The sequence below is a fragment of the Alosa sapidissima genome, chromosome 15 (assembly GCF_018492685.1).
Source record: "Alosa sapidissima isolate fAloSap1 chromosome 15, fAloSap1.pri, whole genome shotgun sequence".
NCBI lineage: Eukaryota > Metazoa > Chordata > Actinopteri > Clupeiformes > Clupeidae > Alosa > Alosa sapidissima.
This window is the reverse complement of record NC_055971.1, coordinates 21,410,876-21,432,678: the sequence shown is the minus strand read 5'-3', so window position 1 is coordinate 21,432,678 and position 21,803 is coordinate 21,410,876. Positions and strand designations below refer to the sequence as shown.

At 44.6% G+C, this 21,803-nt stretch overlaps 1 protein-coding gene across 8 annotated transcripts in view; it reads right to left on the bottom strand.

Moving 5' to 3' along the window:
- stim1a (stromal interaction molecule 1a) overlaps positions 1 to 21,803 on the bottom strand; it is a 41,763-nt gene that overhangs the window by 11,154 nt on the left and 8,806 nt on the right. For all 8 annotated transcript variants that reach the window (XM_042063068.1, XM_042063067.1, XM_042063066.1 and 5 more), the window contains exons 4-8: positions 19,826 to 19,940; positions 17,183 to 17,294; positions 16,610 to 16,725; positions 6,619 to 6,796; positions 1,913 to 2,090 (exon numbers count right to left, since the gene is read on the bottom strand). In XM_042063068.1, the coding sequence (XP_041919002.1) occupies positions 1,913 to 2,090; positions 6,619 to 6,796; positions 16,610 to 16,725; positions 17,183 to 17,294; positions 19,826 to 19,940 (699 nt within the window). The remainder of the gene's footprint in view (positions 1 to 1,912; positions 2,091 to 6,618; positions 6,797 to 16,609; positions 16,726 to 17,182; positions 17,295 to 19,825; positions 19,941 to 21,803) is intronic.

Below are 21,803 nucleotides of genomic sequence, written 5' to 3'. Positions count from 1 at the left end.
GATACTACATCAGCAATCATGTTCACATATTCACAAATTCTCACTGCCCTACAAATACAGTGAAGAAGCCCAATTCAGAGCTCAGGAAAATATCTGACGAGGCTCACAGGCCTGCAGATGAAGCAGAGCTGGGCATACGTGTGCTCTCTCAGCGACTTGTTAAAGAGGGGCCGCGGTTTTGTGTGTGTCCGCAGCTTAATTAGGAGCTGTGCTAATGAGCTACCACGCTCCAAGGTAGAAACTCCACACAGGCGGCAAGGCACACCGAGCCAGTGCAGGGAGGGGGTAGCAGTGTGAGTGAATGAGATAGTGAGTGTGTGTGTGTGTGCGTGCGTGCGTGTGTGTGTGTGTGTGTGTGTGTGTGTGTAAGAGGGAGGGAGGGAGGGAGGGAGGGAGAGAGAGAGAGAGAGAAAGAAATAAAGAAAGAAAGAAAGAAAGAAAGAAAGAAAGAAAGAAAGAAAGAGAGAGAGAGAGGGAATGAGAGAAATATATAGACAGACTGAGCAATGGAGGGTAATGAAAAGAGAATGCATTTTCAATATGAAGCTTTTTAATGTGCTGTGTGTGAGATGGGTCACAACACAGATGACCCAACCTAAGAGAAAAAAGGAAGAACTTTACAAGCCACCCAACAGAACTGTTAATAAATGTGGAAGAAACGAGAAGAAAAGTCTGTTGAAATACTCAACAGTAAACAGCACACACAGATAACCAGATAGCCTAATCGTGGCTGAAAGCAGCACTGGTCTCTGGGGAACCAGTGGAGGATGTAACCCTTGTGTCATCAGCGGACAGCGAGGTGAAACAAGGTAACAATATCTCTGGCTTTCCGTGGCAATGGTCCCAGAACAGCTGACCCTGAGCCTCGCAGATCATCTCTCTGCTGAAAACAGCTCTTTTACTACAGTGAGACAAAACACATAGGAAGAGAGGGTGCATATGTACGTGTGTGTACGTGTGTGTACGTGTGTGTGCGTGTGTGAGAATGTGTGTCTGAGAGAGAAACAGAGACCGAAAGAAAAAGTGTGTGAGAGTGTGATGGGGGGGGGGGGGGGGGGGCAGAGTAATGTATGTGCATATGTGGGAGAGACAGTGAGAAAGTGAGAAAGAGAGAGAGAAAGAAAGAAAGAAAAAGAGAGAGAAAGAGACTGTAGATGTGAGTGCAAGCTGCCATACAGACAAAAGTGGTACAAGCTGCCATACAGACAACTGCAAAGGAAGAGATGCTGGGAAGCAAATATCTTCCTGTCAGCAACATGCCAAATGTTTGTGTTATATATGAAGACTATTCACATGAACAGTGGCCATCTTGGTCCCATGCTCCGGTCCAGTGTTTTTTCATATCACTGGGTGATTTAGTGCTTTGCCAGCAAAATGGGTGAATCCTGAATGGGTGCATACAGATGTATGTCTGTGAGGAGCCTTTCTCTCGCTTTAGCCTCATCCTGCTTTGGAATGCTGGACCAGCGGACGAGACTGAAGGCTCAGGCTCTGGAATGCACCTTCTGCTGTGATCTGTGCATGCGGTCTGCCTTTAATGCCCCACGTTAACTCTGATCATCAGACGGGGAGGACCCGGAGGTCAGGATATCCGCTGCAGTATGAAGAAGATCTCCCGTGCCGATTAGGGATATAATAGCGCCCCCCCACCCCCCACAATGGGAGAGTGGGAAGAAAACCAAATAAGTGCCTTGTGCAGGATCACTGTACAGTAAACAGCACATTTCTAATAGCCTGCATTTCTCTCTGGTTTAGTGAGAGTGGTGAGAAAGGTTTCTCTTTCTGGGAGGTTACTAGCGTTGTTGTGGGGGGAAATGCCCAGCTTCCTCTTCCTGGGAGGGGGGGTTGTGTTGAGTTGAGTGGACTTGAAGTGTGGGGAGCTGGGGTGGATATGGGGGGTTGTGGCCGTTACCTGCTCCAGTTCCTCCTCGGCGTATTTCTGGCGGGTTAGCTCGCTCACGGTGCCCTCGCGCAGCTCCCGTAGCCGCTGGGCCTCCTGCTTGGCACTGTTGATCTCATCCCGCAACTTCTGCTCCAGGGTCACCTTTTCCACCTCCACTGTGTGGTGCTCCTCCTGGGCTATCTGGAGCCTTTAGATGGAGAGAGGGGGCAACAGGAAGAGAGAGAGAGAGAGAGGGAGAGAGAGAGAGAGAGAGAGAGAGAGAGAAAGAAAGACGCAGACATACAGAGAGAGAGACCGAGATATGTTAAGCACAACCGGTTATAAAATACCAAAAAATACGTAATGAAAAGTAGTAATGATTAGAAGTGTTGCCCAAATCCAATGTACAATTTATACATCCTTCTCAAACCAAATCAAACTTCAATAACATTCCAACTTAAAGAAATGGCTATAGAAGCAAAATGTACAAGTGTGTGTCAAGTGGGTAAGCGCACTTTTCTAAAGATTAAACACTATGTACACCAAATAAAAACACAGCAGCATTGCTGGCTGGAAAGTATACGAGGTCCCGCAGCATTAGCAAGTAAGCCCGAGTCACGTCAAACTGCCAACCAGGCAGCTGTCCCAAACATTCCTGTGCTCTCTGCCCACGTGAGCTCACGGCCCCCTCTCTCCCCGTAGGAGGCCTTCAACACAGGACTGATGAGTCATTCAACTCCCCTTCTCATTTGCACGTCTGCTGGAAGTATCAGACAGCACCAGTCAAAGATTACCACTTGAAGAGGAAGTGCTGTCAGCCACCTTTTTTCCTCTTTGGGCACCAGACACACACACACACACACACACACACACACACACACACACACACACACACACACACACACACACACACACAAAAAGGCTCCGTTAATTTCCTCTTTCGTAACTGGAAATAGTTAAGTGCAAGGTCCTTCCACATGACAATGCAAAGGGCACATGAGTCAATATGACCGCTTCACAGAGAACCAGTGTATTAAGGGACATGGCTCCAGGCACACGTCAGTGTTTGTGACTAATGTTAAGACCATAGATGATGTCAAAAAACGGGTTCAAAAACAGTAGTCAATGGCAGAAATAGCTGTTCGGAAACAGCGGTTAAGATCTGCGTGGGAGGGATAAGTGGAGTTTGTACAAACTAACTGTAGTAATCGAACACCAGAGGGAGTTGTGGAGCACCTACTGTATCCGTTTGGTGATACTGATGCATGCACAACAATAGATGTGGTAGAGGACCTAGCACAGCCATAGTGGACTGCAGCAGTACACTCTGTGGGCAGTGAGAGGCACTGTGCTGTTGAGTGGGAGCTGAGGACTGCCGCTGTGTGTGTGTGTGTGTGTGAGAAAGAGAGAGAGAGATAGAGAGAGAGATAGAGAGAGAGAGAGAGAGAGAGAAAGGGAGAGAGAGGGAGAGAGAAAGAGATAGAGAGTGAGAGAGAGAGAGAGAAAGGGAGAGAGAGGGAGAGAGAGAGAAAGAGATAGAGAGTGAGAGAGAGAGAGAGAGAGAAAGAGAGAGAGAGAGTGAGTGAGAGAAAGAGAGAAAGAGAGAGAGAGAGAGAGAGAGAGGGAGGGAGAGCAGAGTGAAAGGCGATATGACCGATGGAAAATGTGCAGAGCTGGAAAGCCCTCGCCAGGCGACCCTGACCTTTGCCATTCAACAGCTACGGCAGGAAGACCCCATTCACTCCCTTACACAGACACGAGCCCAGACATACACAAATGCAGATTACAAACTCATGCTATAAACAAAAGATTTGAACATCCTCAATGAACATCGACTGAAACGTTCAATAGCAGACCAGCACACCCATAAACGTACGAGAACAAGCACACAAGGCTGACTTCCAATGATCTGGGCCATTTGGTCCGTAAAACCTGAAAAAAGAATGACCACTGAACACCCCAAATTTGAATTAGCAAGTTTAGGCTTCAGTAAGGTTATAGGGATTTATTTGTATCACAAATTGAATTTTGAGACAATGTTTACAACTGTTTTTATGTATGCAGCACAAAGTAATCTGTAGGCATTGTGTATTGGGTGACATACTTTAAGATATTCTTTACTGTACACCGCCATTCGCTCTTGTAATTATCCTCTAAAGAGTACTGGATGGCAAAGACAAGACCGCGCAGGGCCAAGCGGCTGGCTTGCTGACTTACTGGCTGGCTAAGCTAGCTTGCTGGAGCCCACACTTGAAGGTGAGAGTGTCGGAGGCGAACACGAGAAGTTAAGAGGTGATGCTTAGCACCAGCTATACTTGCTAAAAGCATGATGTGAAACGTGGCCAAGTGAGAACACGCACACTTTCCCCCTGGCCAGTTTCCTCTCGCCAGTAGCAGTGAGATGAAGTAAAAGCCACATGATCCCCTCCTCTGGATCTCTAGTTAAGTTCAATGCTCACAGCAGCTGGCAGCTGGGATCAGCAAGAGCCCCTCACTCTCACATTGACCAGCACAAGCACATGGGTTCGCAAAGAGAGAGGGAGAGAGACCTTCAGAGAACTTCATTTCAAGTTCAAGCACTGAAACATGTTACTGTGTCTGGCATTCAGTGAGAATTGTGAACACTTGAGCCATATCCATGACTTAATGAAGTGCATTTGACAACATCCTCCTGAAACTTAACATATCGATACAGGTATTAGAGTCACCTGTGTGCACAAGCAATTTCCAATCCAATTCTCTGAGCGACCTTTAATAGTCCTAGTCTTAAAACGATGCAAACTTTTAATGCCTGTGGGCAATATATAGTCAAAATGACTTAAATAACGAACGGTTAAATAATTGCACCTATTCTAAAGGATATGTGAGAAAACATGATCTTCAGTGTTTCCCATACATTGACTTATATGTGGCGGCCCACCACAATATCAACATTGACCACCACACAATGATTTTCCAGGTTGTACTAAAATTTGTGCTTAAATCTAGTTAGCATCATATCCACGCCGCGCTAATTTGTTAAATCTGCAAACCTGCCACCACAAATAGAATTCAATTCTGTGGGAAACACTGATCTTTTTATCATGATCAATTGATAAATTTAATTATGATCGATTTATAAAAACCCAACAGTTGAATTGTTGAGGACCTACACTGAAGCATTAGAACAGTAAATTCACATGTATCACTATTAGTTTCAGTTGTCTGCAACAGTCCAGGCAAACACCCACATGAGAAACTGCCTGAGGCAGGATCGATGACTAGTCTAGTGGAGAGTTACGTCAAGACACACCCACACGGCAAAGCAATCCTCTGTTGTAGATCTAAAGGCTGCAACAACCATGCGTAGTGGACATAGTTTAGTCTAATCAATCACTCGAACATTTACATGCTGATGGGCCTGGGCCTCACCAGCCATTTGGTGACTGGTTAAGAACGTAGGCGCAATTCATTTTCAACAGGTCACAAAAATGACGACACAGACTAACTGACTGCTATTTCCCAAGCGAGACAACTTAGTTGGCAATGCATAACACCACCTTCATGAATTCCATAGAATATAGACACAGCCTACTTCAGTGGAAGTCTTTCCTTGTTCAGGCGAAACAGGTAACTGACTTACGCAAGGCAGGAAAATGGTTTGACAGGTTTGCACAGCACCCCACAGTATCCCGTGTTCACACTTGCTTTATATATCTACACACCCAATGGCTCCCGCCAACACACACACGCACACACGCACACACACACACACACACACAGGAACAGACAGTGCAAGTGAAAAAAAGAAAGACCAATAGAGGAAGGCCATTCAACAATTATCCCGCAGAGGGAAACCAGATACCTCATCTTGCTTTTTATCAAAACTCTGTTTACACCTGCCTGTCCAGATCAGGTGCAGATAGCCGGCATTAACAAAGACTAATGGGGTAGAGCCTTGCCATTCGTTCCCTCAACATTCTATTAAATCACATTTTTCTTAACGGCACAGGCCATTCAAGCTCTCCCTTTTTCATTCTCTCTCTCGCTCTTTCTCCCTCATACACCATGAGTGCAGAGCAGAACTGTGTGAATAGCTGTGTGTCTTTCCGCACTCACAGCCTCTGCCCACATCCTGTTTCAGAATCAAACCCTCCTCAGCTACAGCAACCTCTGTTGCACGAAGCTGCGTTGAGACATTGCCATTTACTGTTAAGAAAGACTTTTCTGTTCTGGTTAATACTGATGCAACTCTGATTCTAGTGAGCTGTGCACAGAAACCAGGTTTTTGGTGACGTAAAAGGTCAGATCGAGTAACACCTACAATATGGTCACGTGATGCCTATCTTTATTCTTCATCAAGATAGGTCACGTGTACGTGATATGGGCTGTACAACAATGTCTCCTTTCCTACTTACAGAAAAACAGGCTCCGATAAAGTGGTGGTGTGTTGTGTCAAGTGAAGGGGCAGTAAATCTGCATCTAAAACAGTATACTACCCCACATAAACTACAAACATATCATTTGTGCTGGATGAAACATTAGTAACAAGTAAATAAAAGTAAATAAAAAAAGCTATGCACAAACATCCTGTGAAAGAGAGCATTGTCAATATAAACACTGGTTGCTATAGATTTTGTTTTGAATAGCCCAGGCTGCAGGATACAAACGGCTTTCTTGGTTTTGCATACTGCTCATGGCAGTAACATGCATCTGGACAAAGGGGGTGTGTGTGTGTGGCACAGGGTGGTATTTACTTCTGCTGCAGGTCATGCAAGCTCTGCTCGGCCCTCTGCAGGCCCTCCAGGTCCTTCATCATCTTCTTCATGTGGTCCTTGGAGTAGCGGTTCTGGATGAAGGCAAACCAGCAGCCACCCATGCCTATGACTATGGACACTACCAGCATGAAGTCCTTCAGATGGTTATGTCTGTTCACTGCAATGGCAGAGAGAGAGAGAGAGAGAGAGAGAGAGAGAGAGAGAGAGAGAGAGAGAGAGAGAGAGAGAGAGAGAGAGAGAGAGAGAGAGAGAGTGGGAGAGAGAGAGGGAAGGAGGAAGAGAAAATATTGCATAAAACTGGAAAGTTACGTATGAAATGTAAAAAAACTTCAGTTACATGTAACCACCAAACCATGGGGAAGCAAAAATACGCCTTGTATTTTCATGAAAAGAGCTACCAAATTTTTCTTGTACATTCTGACTGATGGCTAACTTGACATTGGCGTCTGACTTGAAGGATAACTTCACTTGATGGTGTTTTGAACTGTCTGAACAGTATATTAGGCAATACCGTACCACAGAAAATGTCTTAGTCTTAGTGACAGTATATACCCTTCAAACGTTTTACTTCAGTGCTAAGGCAAGGCCATTCTATATGCAGTCGTGCAAATGTGGATTTGGGCCAAAAGACCAAGATAAACCTGATTAGCACTGGCTATTTCAGTCTGCCAACTGATGCTAATGAACTGCATGGGGAGAATGCCGGGCCATGGAGGGGTCTGACATTTCCACTGCGGCCCAGGCAGCCATCTCTCCACTGTGTCCTCTGGGCAACTAAGGTGAAGCGCAGGGACGGCTCTCTTTTAGTCAAGGCCCTATCAAGCAACTCCAAATCACTGGCCACTGTCTTAAGGGCAAGAAAGTGGATACGCAGACTGTGGTGAATATAATAACTAAAATATGATATAATTGCCATAATAAGCTGCATATAGGTACACTCAAGAGGAACCACTCTACTGTCAATGAGGTGCCTTTTTGAGCCCTAGCATTTAACATCTTGAACTCATCCAATTGTCTTTGTTGTGCTTAACTGGGAAATAACAGTGGGAGCAGAGCAGTTTTGTTATTGCTGCACGGATAGCTGTCAGCATTCCTGATGAATATGGAGCGCAGTGCAGGCTCACGTCGGCACCACCAGATCCATGCAAGACTACCGAACGCGAGAGGAACACTTCTATATAAGGTTCCAAAACAGCTGAAACCAAGTGAGAAATGGCGGGGGGGGGGGGGGGGGGGGGGTTGGGGTACGGTGGGATTGTAGAAGAACACAGAGAGGAGGGGGGGGGGGGGGGGGGGGGGATCAAGTCTAGGACTGACAGATAGTTACTGAGGATTTGAGATCCTGCCAACACAGACACCGACAACTTAGCCTCAGTCCCAATCCCACCCAACCCCCACAATGACACATACGGATATAGACAGGCTGCACATTCATGCACGCATACACACACACACACGCACACAGACAGGCGCGCGCGCACGCGCACACACACGCACACACACACACACACACACACACTATGCAGCGTAATCCTCCATACGAGTTATTTGCATGACAGAGACTTCGTCTAATTCTCCTCCTGCAGGCAAACAACTTTCCACACTCCCGACCCCCTCTGATGTAGGCTAATGGGAGCCATTACGCATGCACTCTTTGGCCTTCGTCATCAGTCATAAAAACTGGGCCCCTCTAGCTCTGCCTTCATAACATAGAGTAAACACTCAAGCACTCTGCCAAACGGTGACTCTGGTGTTTTCTCAGAGGCACATTTGGGCAGCTTTTTAAAAACACAAGGAGCTGAAAAGGCCTTAGGAGCACAGACAATAGTACAATGCTTTTTTATGGCCCAGAGAGAACGACACAACACCATATTAAGGAAATAGTCATTTGTATAAGTGTGAATGCTCAAGTGGAATTCCTGCAATTATATGACTGCAGGACTATGGTACACATGCCAGTCTATTTTGACTCAGCTCCATACCAGTTCAATACCTACAACAAAAGCAGCAACATGTATCAAATGCAACAAGTGCAAAAATTCATATAAGTATAAGTATATATACTCTTTTGATCCCGTGATGAAATTTGGTCTCTGCATTTATCCCAATCCGTGAATTACTGAAACACACACAGCACACAGTGTACACACAGTGAGGTGAAGCACACACTAATCCTGGCGCAGTGAGGGGTTAGGTGCGATGCTCAAGGGCACTTCAGCCGTGCCTACTGGTCGGGGTTCGAACTGGCAACCCTCTGGTTACAAGTCCGAAGCGCTAACCAGTAGGCCATGGCTGCCCCAATATATTACATTATATACTTATCGTTGTAGCTGGTTAACATTTGTTCAATGTCTGTCTCTCTCTGTGAAGAGAATGCTAGCATCTCAGTAGAATACTTGATACGAGTATTTCATTGCACAACAATAAAACACCTGCCCTAGCATTAATGCACGTCAAAATGGGATTTGGAAGCTAGGTTACAATTCATACATCAATTCAGTCACTTCCAAAGCAGACTTATCACTTGTACTTCCCTGGATAATACTGTAAAATAAAAAGAAATAACTGAGACTAAGCTCTGCACAGACTACAGACATGTGTGTTTACTGTCGGAGCGCTGATAACTTGTATAAGTTATTTAATTGGCCTATTATGACAATGGATGTATATTTCATTTATTTTGTTATTTATATACAGTCATAATGAAACATGTGGGGGAGTTTTTTTTCCCCCACAACTGACATCATGGCTATGGTTGCAGATACAAGCAGAATGGGTGAAAGTCCCTAGTGGGATCCTAGCGAGCCTTCTGGCTTCTCCCCAAGCTCCTGTCACCTCCAGACTGCTTCACCGCGGCACAGCTGGGCCTCTTTAGCACACACACACAATGACACAGGCCGCCATCCTTCGGCCCTCAAAAAGCTTCCGTACACACAAACACGTGCAAGCTCGCAGACAACCACAAACTCTCTCCTCCAATGCTATGCTCAGCCACGATAACAATCCCCTCTGTACATCACCCTGGGACCTTTCCCACAACACAGCGGAGCCTACTAAGGAGATAGTCATTCATTAATCTTCAGCTCTCCAGATAACGACGCAAAAAAACCTGTGATCATTTTGCATTGCATCATAAAATCATTATTTATTCAAACCAGACAGAACTACCACGCTACTGCGGCAGAGGGCTCGGCACACACTGCTTCTCATCCAGGAAGCAGCAGGAAGTATCCGAGTAAATTTAACAGACGAGGACGCTGTCTGACAGCCCATTCTGAGGATGGACTTAAGCACATATTAGCCTTAAAAGTTTACTGCCGAGAGGAATCCTGTTTGGCACTGCCCAGCAGTGGACTCCGACAGGTCATGCCCTGACACAGTACGTTACGCCCGATGAGTCTGACAGAACGTCTTTGACTGACTGAACCTGAATGATCACATTCTGGATCAGCACCTTAGCAAGCACTCTAAATACAGAGACCGAGAGAAACAAGGGAAGCAAGAGCAGAGAAGATTAGACAGTAAAGCGAGGGAGGGAGGGAGGAAGATAGAGAGAGAGAGAGGGAACAGAGGGTGGGGGTAAGAGAAGAGTGTGCCAGAGAGATGTGCCCAGACTACTGAATTGTTTGAGTTCACTTCTGGCCTTACTTGCAGCGAGCTTACGGAAGCAATCAAACAGGATTTTCTCACACAAAGACAAAGGCTTTTGTTTAAATTAGGGGTGTAACGGTACACACAAATTCGGTAGGTACCTTGGTGTTGAAGTCACGGTTTGGTCAATTTGTTGTCAAATGTTTTCGCCGTTAATGAACTAAACTGGCATATGGTCCGCCACTTAAAATGTTTGTGTGGGAGCACAAATTTGAAACATGGTCCGAACGCAAAAAAGTCTACAAAAAATCTGTTGGTTACTGTTTAAGTAATTAATGTTTGGTACATTCGGTACACATCTTGAACCTAACGTCCTGTGCCTAAATTGTTTGGTACCACAGGCGATTGCTCTAAAACTACAGGGAAAGCTCAGCCTCCTCTAAAATATCACGGAAAATCGCATCAAATAACACTATACTACAATAAGGTTTTGCCGGTCATTTATCGTGATTTCGCACCCGTAATACATTGCTGTGACGACACGATCCATCAAAAAACCAAACCACCAAAAAACTAATCCACCAAAGTTAAGTCGTGTTGAAAAGAGGCTGAACCATGCAAACAATTTACTTTTATAGACCACTGAAATCACGCATGAATCACACGTGAAAATGACCATCACGTTAGGATGTGACTGGTTGTGAGCAAGATCTAACGCCCTCCTCCGCCCGCGTACATCGGCACTAGCTCCCGGTTAGCATTAATAACTGTTTACTACTTTAACGGCACCAACAATCAAAAAATCCAGTGGAAACTAGATGGCAGAAGTGTGTAGGCCAATCGGCCCACCATTTTTTTCTATTTCGCCACCTACAGATGTTTGACAGGTATGATATTAAGAAACGCCATGTTATTTCCCATAGACATTCGACGCCTGGAAGTTGGGTGGACACGGCTGCTTCGGAGGCCCATCCGCTAAACCCCCAGTGGACCTCTAGATTGAAAAATCGTCAATGCAAGTGAATGTGAGAAAATAATTATTTTCTGGTCCCGTTTGAATTGTGCCATGAATGTGAACATATGTTGTCTGTGAATTTTTAATATAATTTTTCATGTTACGAGTTTGACAGTATATTATATGATTCTTCGGCTATCAGTTGTGGAAAAGACATATCGAGAAATACTACATGTCGCCTGTGACGTGAGCTAGCTCTAATCGCTAACATTAACTGAGATGCAGGAATAAACACACTTGGTAACAAAAATATTCGAAACATGTATAGCTTAACTCAATACATTAACACTATGATACAGTGTGATTGTAAAGTTGTATGGTTCACTGTGTTCAAAGTCGATCTTAATAACCCTCTACATCTCGACCAACTGATGGTTGTTATGGGAAACTAGTTAGCTGTCGTCTAGCGGAAAGTTGTAGTCCACAAAGTGCTCTCACACAAAGTTTAACCGCATCAAACTTCTACCCGCTCAATTGTAGTAATCTTTACACGAAAATGTATATTAAAAATTCACAGACAACATATGTTCACATTCATGGCAAAATTCAAACGGGACCAGAAAATAATGATTTTCTCACATTCACTTGCATTAACGATTTTTCAATCTAGAGGTCCAGCGGGGATAGCGGAAAGGGCGGGACTTACCAGCTCTATGGGACAGTGGGATGGCCCGGACGCCGAGCTTCTGTATGATGATTGGAGGAACCGTCATAGAGGCTGGACTCTTTTTGATTGACAGCATATGTCGCGATCTAACAGGAAGTGGTTCAAGTTCAAGGGATGCGTTAACGTTAGTGTTGGCAGGTGAAGTCGACTCGAGAGGCAAGGCAAGTTGCAAGTTGGGAGCAATACAGTCGGTTTCTATTTGTCTTTGTAAATAGCATACTGTAAATAAAACCGTAATGTGGAGTTACAAAGTTTGTGACTTGCCTTTGTTTCAGTTGTGTATTTAGGCTAAGTTAGGTAGCGCGCTATATAACGGTGTAGGCTACAGTGGGTCCCCGTTAAGTTTGGACGGGTTCCTTCATGAATCACGCACCCCATTTTCTCAGCAGAAATGGCACAAACTGCAGTTGACACAAACAACCACAAGGTGTCACTTGGGTGCCACTACTATTTTTGATGCGACTGACTTACTGCTTCCATGACGCAGCGGGGGGCACGGGAACTTAAATTGATCACGGTAGTTTAAGCTTACACTTGACAAAACATTCTAATATGAAAATGTAGATGCAATTGTTGTAAAATGGTGCAGCTCCTTTAAGAAAGCACCGTGTGCAGGGATAGAGAGAGAGAAAGCGAGAGGGGATAGGCCTATGTGTGTTAGAACTTAGCGTGTGGAAAAAGTATGTGCTGTTGAGACTGGAGCGAGTCATATTCAAAATAATGCAAAAAAAGGCTACAGTACATTATGCCATGTCTGCCATGCCAACTCTGTAGTCTACTGTTTGGCCTATTCTGGGTTTTGGGATAATTTTTGCCCTCAAAGAACAATATAGCACCTTAATAATATTAATTTAATAATTTACCATTTTTTATCAGAGCTTCCCCTGTTCCAAAGATGGCCACTGTTTGGTACGAATATGTGTACCTTTACACCCCAGTATAAATCTCTCTTACTCTAGCATTTCTACAACACGAAACAATTCTGATTGCTACACAAAATATTTCTACAAATATTTCAAAATATTTCTGATATTTCTAAAATTAATACTGAAACATTGTAGTAAGGCTTCAATCAACAGGAAGCACTATGCACTCCCAAGCACTGCAATCACTGGCCGCCAGCAGCTGACTTAAACCTGCATGAAGCTGGCCCCCCATTTTATTAAAAAAATATTGAAAACACTGCTACTCGTTTGTGCTACGTTTGTGCCGTAAAAAAATTGTTTATGCTGTTAAGGGTTTTAAGTAATTATTTTTCTGGCCAGTGACGTCACTCAGCCCCCCATACTTGTTCAAATTTCCCCAAAATAGTCTCAATCGTTTGTGCTACGTTTGTGCTCATTTGTGCCGTTTAAAGTAACATTTGTACTATGTTTTTTAAGATATTCTACGTTATTTGTTACACGTGTGACGTCATCCAGCCCCCCATTAATGTCCAAATCTTTCCAAAATGGTCTCAATCGTTTGTGCTAGGTTTGTGCTGATTTTTGCCGTTAAAAACAACTTTTGTGTAGGTATGTTTTTTAAGTTATCACGCTTTGATACAGGTGTGACGTCATCCAGCCTCTCATCAGTGTCAAAATCTCCTCAAAATAGTTGCGATCGCTTTGGCTACGTGCGTGCTGATTTGTGCCATTTAAAGAAACGTTTGTGTACTATGTAGAAGTTGCTTGTGCATAACGTCAGAATTACTGCAACCACTACTATACCAAAATAAACCTGCTGGGCATTAGTCGGCAGCTGCGAAACACCAGATACTCCATTCTCCGGCCAGTAGCGTCTGCAGGTGTGCACAGCAGTGTGCGTAGGCCTACTGTACTATCAGGCAGCTACGGAGTAGGCTACGAGAGACTTACAAGAGATAATTTCCCCTGTGTGTGTATATATATTCACTCAAAGTTGGCCTACCATAACTCATCACTGCACTGTAGCCCATATTTTCTAAAATAAACAAATGTATTTCTTCAATAATTTTATATCAGAATTACAGTGGATTGTGCACACAAGCAGCACTTAGGCTACTTGTTGCTGACCCAAGTCTCCAAGGCCACCGTTGATTTTGCAAACAGCAAAAACAGAAAGGAAGGAGACAGCAAAGCTAGGAGTTATTTCAGATGGGCAAGAAGGTAGGCTAAATTGGTATGTTTGTCAAAATAATGTTTAAACATTAAAAAGTCATACGACGGTAAACTAAAACTACATTTGTAGCCTTTTTAGCACTTTATAAAGTTGACTAAATTAATAGCTATAAACCTAAGAAACAGCTTCCTTGTGTATCCTCACAGCCCTAACGCTTCTAACCGCTGAGTTGGAAGCCTGGGGTTTTAACTCCGTGGTTAGAGCGTTCGACTCCCATGCCGGTGTGTGTCGAGGTGGCGGGTTCGAGGGCCGTGAGCGGTGGACGAATTATGACCTCTGTTACAGTGGTGCCGTGACCCGGATCATGGGAGTGAGGATTTAGGGAGGTGAGTGTAACGGAGGCGAACTGAGCTAGCGTGCTAGTTGCCCGTATAAATCCTCACAGCCCTAACCTTAAGAACGCTTCTAACCGCTGAGTTAGAAGCCTGGGCTTTTAGCTCAGTGGTTAGAGCGTTCGACTCCCATGCCGGTGTATGTCGAGGTGGCGGGTTCGAGGGCCGGGTTCGAGAGGTGGACGAATTATGACCTCTGTTAGACTTGCACCAGAGAATGTCTAATAAGGGGAGAACCGCCACTCTTGGGAAACTTCCGGTTTCTGAACTGGTTGCAGTTCCTTTTCTGGTTCCACATGAGGGCGCTCACGAATAAGTGCAGAATGAATAGAGGCCTATGGAGCTGTACCCCTCAAATCCACTTTTCTCGGGATATAATTTTTTGCCCAGAAATTCGAATGTTGCAGTCAAAAGAGGGGGCAGAGAAAATACTAACCGCTGAGTATTATATTTTTTGAGTTACTTATTTGTTCTAAAAAGCCTTTCAAATGTGTCAATGACGTCATTCATTAGCAGAAAGCTAGTGTGTTGTGGGCAACAACGACCCAACCTGTAAGAAATCGAAAGGACGTGACTACTCGTTCATTCAACTTTTGACCTATAATACATATTGAGCTTGCAGAAACCACAATCAAATCTTCAATTTCTCAACGACAACCAGGTAAAAGAGACAAATTTAGCCGTCTAGCTCCATAGACCCCCATTGTTTTTGCACTTATTTGTGATCGCCCCTAGCGAAACTGCAACATATTGCAAGTACAATGGAGTTAATAGGGAGTGATCCGGCTCTCCGTAAACGGGCTCTGCTTGCACTTATGTTTTCTGCTCAGATCAGGAACAACATTTGGTAGGCTAGGCTACAGTTTGGGACGAAAAATAATTCAGTGGAAATGCATGGATTCCAGTTGCTGCAAGAAACTGGAATCCATGCATTTCCACTGAATTATTTTTGGAATCTGATCCCTTATCATACCTGTTCATTCTTACTCGTTGCTCGACTTATCGTGACTAAATTCAAGATGGCTGCAAACGCTAAACTTCGTGAAGATACTGTCTGTATAAATCGTCTTGTAAGTAAACTACCAGTGCTTTTTCAATGTCTCGTTTTAAATGTCAGGGCCCTCGGAAGTCTACTAATGAAGTGTGGAGATACATTGAGCCTCGTAAATGGGTGTAAAACAGTGATTTATTTGCATGGCTAGCCCGATGCCGAAGCACCACTATTGAAAAAGCTGTTGGTAGCATCGGCTAACTAGCGCCAGATTTTGGAGTGCAGGGGACAAGCCGAGATGGGCTATAAGACATACGTTCACACTCGGTATCATGTTTCAATACACTTTAGGTCAATATCACACCGGAATTCTCCTTTAATGGATTTTTTCTGTAAATTTAACTCATTAAAACTTGTATCAAACCAGATTTTGTCTATGCTGTCAAACGTGGATTAGTTATGTTCCCAGATAGAACTTGGTAATGTAAAAATATAGTTACAGAAAACACATTGGGGCTGGGTATCACGTGTAATAAACATAGTAGGAGAAATGTCGGCGCTGGACAATTTACATAATAGCCTACCCTACAAACGTTTATTTAAATGACACAAATCAGCACGCACGTAGCACAAATGCAGCTATTTTGAGGAGATTTGGACACTGATGAGGGGCTGAATGACGTCACACATGTAACAAAGCGTGTTAACTTAAAAAACATAGCTGCACAAATGTTATTTTTACTGGCACAAATCAGCACAAACATAGCACAAACGATTAAGACCATTTTGGTGAGTTTTGGACATTGATGGGGGGCTGGTAACGTCACGCGAGTAATAAATAAACCATAATAACTTAGAAAACATAGTAGCACAAATATATCTTTTGACGACACAAATCAGCACAAACCTAGCAGAAATGATTGAGACCGTTTTGGAAAGATTTGGACATTAATGGGGGGCTGGATGACGTCACACGTGTAACAAATACGTAGAATATCTTAAAAAACATAGTAGCACAAATGTTACTTTAAACGGCACAAACGATTTAGACTATTTTGGGGAAATTTGAACAAGTATGGGGGGCTGAGTGACATCACTGGCCAGAAAATGTAAAGTTTAATTACTTAAGAGCACAAACGATATTTTTTACAGCACAAACCGGCACACTTAACTGTTGCTAACTTGATTATGGTTACAGGAGGAGTGAAGTGCTAATATAGAACCATACAACTTACTCAGTGGAGGTCCGAAAAGGACCGTGTCCAAGGACTTGAGCTGGAGCTTCTGCGCGTGGTTACGGTCCAAGATCTTCAGGACCGTGACCGTCAGAGTGGCATTCTTCACAGCTAACCTGGAGAACCACAGACAAAGATGGATTATGGACTGCAAACCAACACATCACATGTATGTAGCACTATTTAGAATTATGAGCCTGCAATATCGTTCCTTAGGCCTCACTGGATTTGGGTGTGCAAAAGTAACATGGTTGCTAGGGTCCCATAGGTTGTATGGGACGAATGCTCTCTATACTCCTGCCTGTTTTATCAACCACAAGGGCAAATGTATAAGTAAGTATACGTATATATACTCTTTTGATCCCGTGAGGGAAATTTGGTCTCTGCATTTATCCCTCTGGTTACAGGTCCGAAGTGCTAACCAGTAGGCCACGGCTGCCCCAAATGTGGCTGATAAGAAGTCCAAAACAAGGTGTATGATCGGGTCATTCGATGTGGATACATAACATCTGATTGTGCTACTGATACACTTCTGTATTGTGGTATGGTTGAATTGGAGCTAGGATTTGTCACCTGGGCATGGCGCTGCCATTGAAGTTCATTTTGCGAAAGCTCTCCTCATACTGCGGCAGTTCCACATAGGTGATGAGCCACTCCACCACCTCGTCCACTGTCCAGTTGAACACTGGGGAGCAAAAGAGACGCTGTTAAGGGTAGTGTGTGACATCATACCACTGCAGTATTTAAGTGTAAGTATATATACTCTTTTGATCCTGTGAGGGAAATTTGGTCTCTGCATTTATCCCAATCCGTGGATTAGTGAAACACACACAGCACACAGTGTACACACAGTGAGGTGAAGCACACACTAATCCCGGCGCAGTGAGCTGCCTACATCAACAGCGGCTCTCGGGGAGCAGTGAGGGGTAAGGTGCCTTGCTCAAGGGCACTTCAGCCGTGCCTACTGGTCGGGGTTCGAACCGGCAACCCTCCGGTTACAGGTCCGAAGTGCTAACCAGTAGGCCTAGGCTGCCCCATTTCGTGGGGCCTGACGGCACCCAAGAGAACTCTTCATGTTACAACGGAGATTTTGTGTCCGACCAGCATGATACATTGAACATGAAACATTAGACACCTTTACACCCACCTACATAGGGTCCAACAGAATAAATCTCATTTGAATTGCTGGCAATCTTTCAGCTCTCATTTATAACCACCCTGCCTTCATACTTACATAATAATAACGCACTTGACAAATGTCAAAGACAAGTCAGTAAGACTGAAAAGTGTCCTTCTGAATAAAGTCAAAATGTCCCCTATTAGAAAAGATTAAGACTACCACATGTATTGAAACTAATAAGAGTATGAGCATCCAGACTGCCAATCTTGTATTTCTGCAATCAAACTACAAATTTTTACCCCGCTAAGGTAAAGAAATAAGGGTAAAGGAGTTTCATGTTTGGCACACATACACAAGGACCACACAGTCACATAAACCCATGTGAATCACATCACATAAACCCATGTGAACCTATTAACAAAGTTGACGCCGTTAAGTTGCAGTCTACTGCTTAAAAGTGTGTATATCAGACACTCAAGAAGGCATCCTCCTATCATAACAACGTTTTAAAAGGCACGCCCTGGCCTCGAGTCAAAAAAAATAGTGTGAAGGATGCAGTCATTTGAGTGGAGCCTGGCAAGGTGTCAAGAAGAGGGCCCTTGCGCCTGTTAATGTGCTGTTGCCTGTACGCCAAACCCGGACAGCTCTGGTTTCCTCCCCAGCTACAGAGCCAAGGCTGGAGGAAGAACTGCAATGCAGGGTGAATCAGAGACACCAGAGAGCGAGAAGGGGAGAGAGGGAGAAAAAGAGAGAAAGGGAGGAAGAGAGAGAGCGTGCAAGAGAAAGAGAGGGAGAGTGAAGGAGAAGTTAGGACACTGAGAAAATTAGACAGTTACTGACTAAAAGTGTATGTGTTTGTTATCTGTGTCTGTGTTTCTCTCAGTGTGTGTGTGTGTGTGTGTGTGTGTGTGTATGTGCGTGTGCGCGCACAGAGAGAGGCAGCATAAGCCAGCTCTGCGTTCACTGACATGCAGCACAGCACACCCCAGTGCAACCAAAGGAGGGGGAAAAGATAGCGCAGTAGGCAACTAAGAGCCGTTGAGGGAGCCAGTCTCAGCCAGGGGGCTTATCGTGAGGTGTGAATTTGTGAATTCATGATGTGAGATAACAGTGGAAAGCGAGGAAAGGTGTGTGTGTGTGTGCGTGTGTGTGTATATATATATATATATATATATGTGTGTGTGTGTGTGTGTGTGTGTATATATGTGTGTGTGTGTGTGTGTGTGTGTATATGTGTGTGTGTGTGTGTGTGTATATATGTGTGTGTGTGTGTGTGTGTGTGTATATGTGTGTGTGTGTGTGTGTGTGTGTATATAAGTGTGTGTGTGTGTATATAAGTGTGTGTGTGTGTGTGTGTGTGTGTGTGTGTGTGTGTGTGTGTGTGTGTGTGTAGTCTGGACGCAATCCTATCTGTACCTGTCCCTGTGGTGGTGACAGATTCAATGTCGCCACTCATTCACTGTCCACACAGCAGCCAGTATGACCCCCCCCCCCCCCCCCCCCCCTCACGCTCTTAACTTCCCACACTACAGTGACATCTCATGAGGCCTGTTTCCTCGGCCTGTCTCAGTGATTAGTGATAGCGAAATGGGACACAGTAAATAAAATGGCTAGACTTGACATTAAAAGGGATATTGAAATAGCTGGGAGACGGAAAAGAAAAACAGAGACAAACAGAGACAAACAGAGACAGTCAGACAGCCAAGGAAAGAAGAAAAGAGGTTTAAAAACAAAATAAACAAAGAAAAGTAAACAAACAAACAAAAAAAAACATCACTGCATGCTAAAATATCACAGAAAAAAAACATCACAAATGAAAGAACAAACTTAAATAAAGAATAATAAGAAAAATTGAAGTCACAAGGCCACCGGAGAAGCGCTGTTGTAGAGCTGGCCACCCTGGCTGGAACAAAGTGTCCTGGCCGAGAGAGTGTGCTCTCTGCCACAGAGCCCTTCTTATGCAAACAGATGCAATCAGCCTGCTTGGCCCGAGGGCCAGCTCATTCTCACTTCGTGGCAGGAGACGGGGCAGGCGGGCAGACACACACACACACACACACACACACACACACACACACACAGCTACTGGACTGTACCTTCCGAGCCTTTCCACACATTCCACAGGTCTTCCACACTGATGAACTGGTCATCTCCATGGAAACTGTTGTGCTTGGCTTTAGGGTCATGGTAGTTCAGGTCCTCTCTTAAGAACTGAAAGAAGAGAGAGAGAGAGGGAAAGAGAAAAAGAAAAAGAGAGAGACGAGGAAGAGAAATTGAGCTGTCAGTCATATCTATGTACATGGTTGTGCAAAGCTTCACAAATGGGAGAGTCATGATGTGTTTTGGCAATCTGCAGGGGCCCATCCATCCGCTTCCCTCTCCGGCAGCTGCAAACTCATTTCCTGTGATTTTAGCTAACATTGTGCCGCTGAGAGGGATCTCTGTTACTGGTTAAGCTAGCACTTATAAAAGGGGAATTGCAACTATAAGCAATAAAGATCCCCTTCACACAAACACATAAGCGCATACACACACACGCGCGCACTCACTCAGAAGTGAACTCTCCGTATGCATGACACACACACGCACGCACTCTCCGTATGCATGACACACATACGCACACGCACACGCACACACACGCGCGCACACACACACACACACACACACACGCACACACACACTAAAGTCACTCCTGAACTCCGTGAACCGGGTCACAAGTCCTGGGTGAGGGAGCGCTAATGGAGGTAGTTGAGGGAAGTCTGACCTAATAAACCACAACTAACAGAGGGACCCTGGGGCTGTAAAAGTCACTGGGCATAACCACACACCTATAGTAACGATCGCATAGGCACTCCCTCTGGTCTGGCAGACATGTGAAATATCTGAAGTGCTCCGGAGACCACCTTTATATGTGTACAAGGAACAGCACACGAACATCACAGAAGGTTCTATTTTCAACGACACACTAGGACTTCGGAGGCAGTAAATGCCTTAGACTAGAGTACACGACCAGTGAGCACACATGACCGTGAGCCAGACTCACAGACTCCTGAATAGGCCACTGCAGAGGCCGGGGGGCAAAATAGAAAGCCCAATCAACCAACTTCAATCTGCTGGACTAGTGAGTGGGCAAAGGCCATGTTTGCTTGGTGGCGTGGCATGGACCGATTGATAACCGGCTGTGCTCCAGAAAGGCCTTGGCAGAGTTCATGGAAAGTTCATATGGCCAAGGATGCTTCTAACTGTTGCTGAATGCAAACAGCATTTTGAGCACGCTTCTGGGTTAGCCAGATGAATTTCGTTCCGCTTAGCTTCACTCACATCCATCTGTGACCTCTTCCATTGAGAGTGATTTCTGCAACCGATTTTATGGTACAGTCAATCAGGACGCAGGGCGGGAGTTTCATAGATGTGACATAGCGTAGAGGCGACTGTGAGACTGTTATCAGCGTCACGGGTTGGCTTTGATGTGAGTGGTTGAAGTAGTACGTCAATAGATGACGGACAAGTGGCTTATTCAATCATATGCAAGCATTTTTTGATTAGGCCCAACCTTCTGAAGCAACACTTCAATGGATCGGTTCCAGGTGGATGAGTGGAGCTAGGCGGAGCGAAATTCATCTGGCTAGGGTCAGGTTAGGGTTTTTCCACTGTGTTTTAAAAAAGAGACATTGCTGGATGGCATGGTCTCTTTATTATCATTATTATTTAACAGCCTAAACATGCTATTGCCAATTGATACTGGGGAGCAATATTAAGTTCCTTCTGCATTTTTAAAGGTTCAAAAGTTAATGGCTAACATAAAAGGAGATTTTTTGTAAAGGGAAAAGATACAAATCTTTTCAGAGTGCTGAATGGTATGACACAAGGGGGTGTTGCATCGTTTAGAGAACAAGCAAGGTCTTGCTTCAGACACAACAAATTAGGCCCACAAAACTAGCTGAACATTATGCTGGACTTCTGCACAATTCAATATTGTGTTCTGCAAAAGGTCAAGCTAGGAAAGAGGAAGGTCACTCATGTCAGGGGACTCAGCATGTGCCCCTACCACTCTACCTTCGCAATTGACCATTT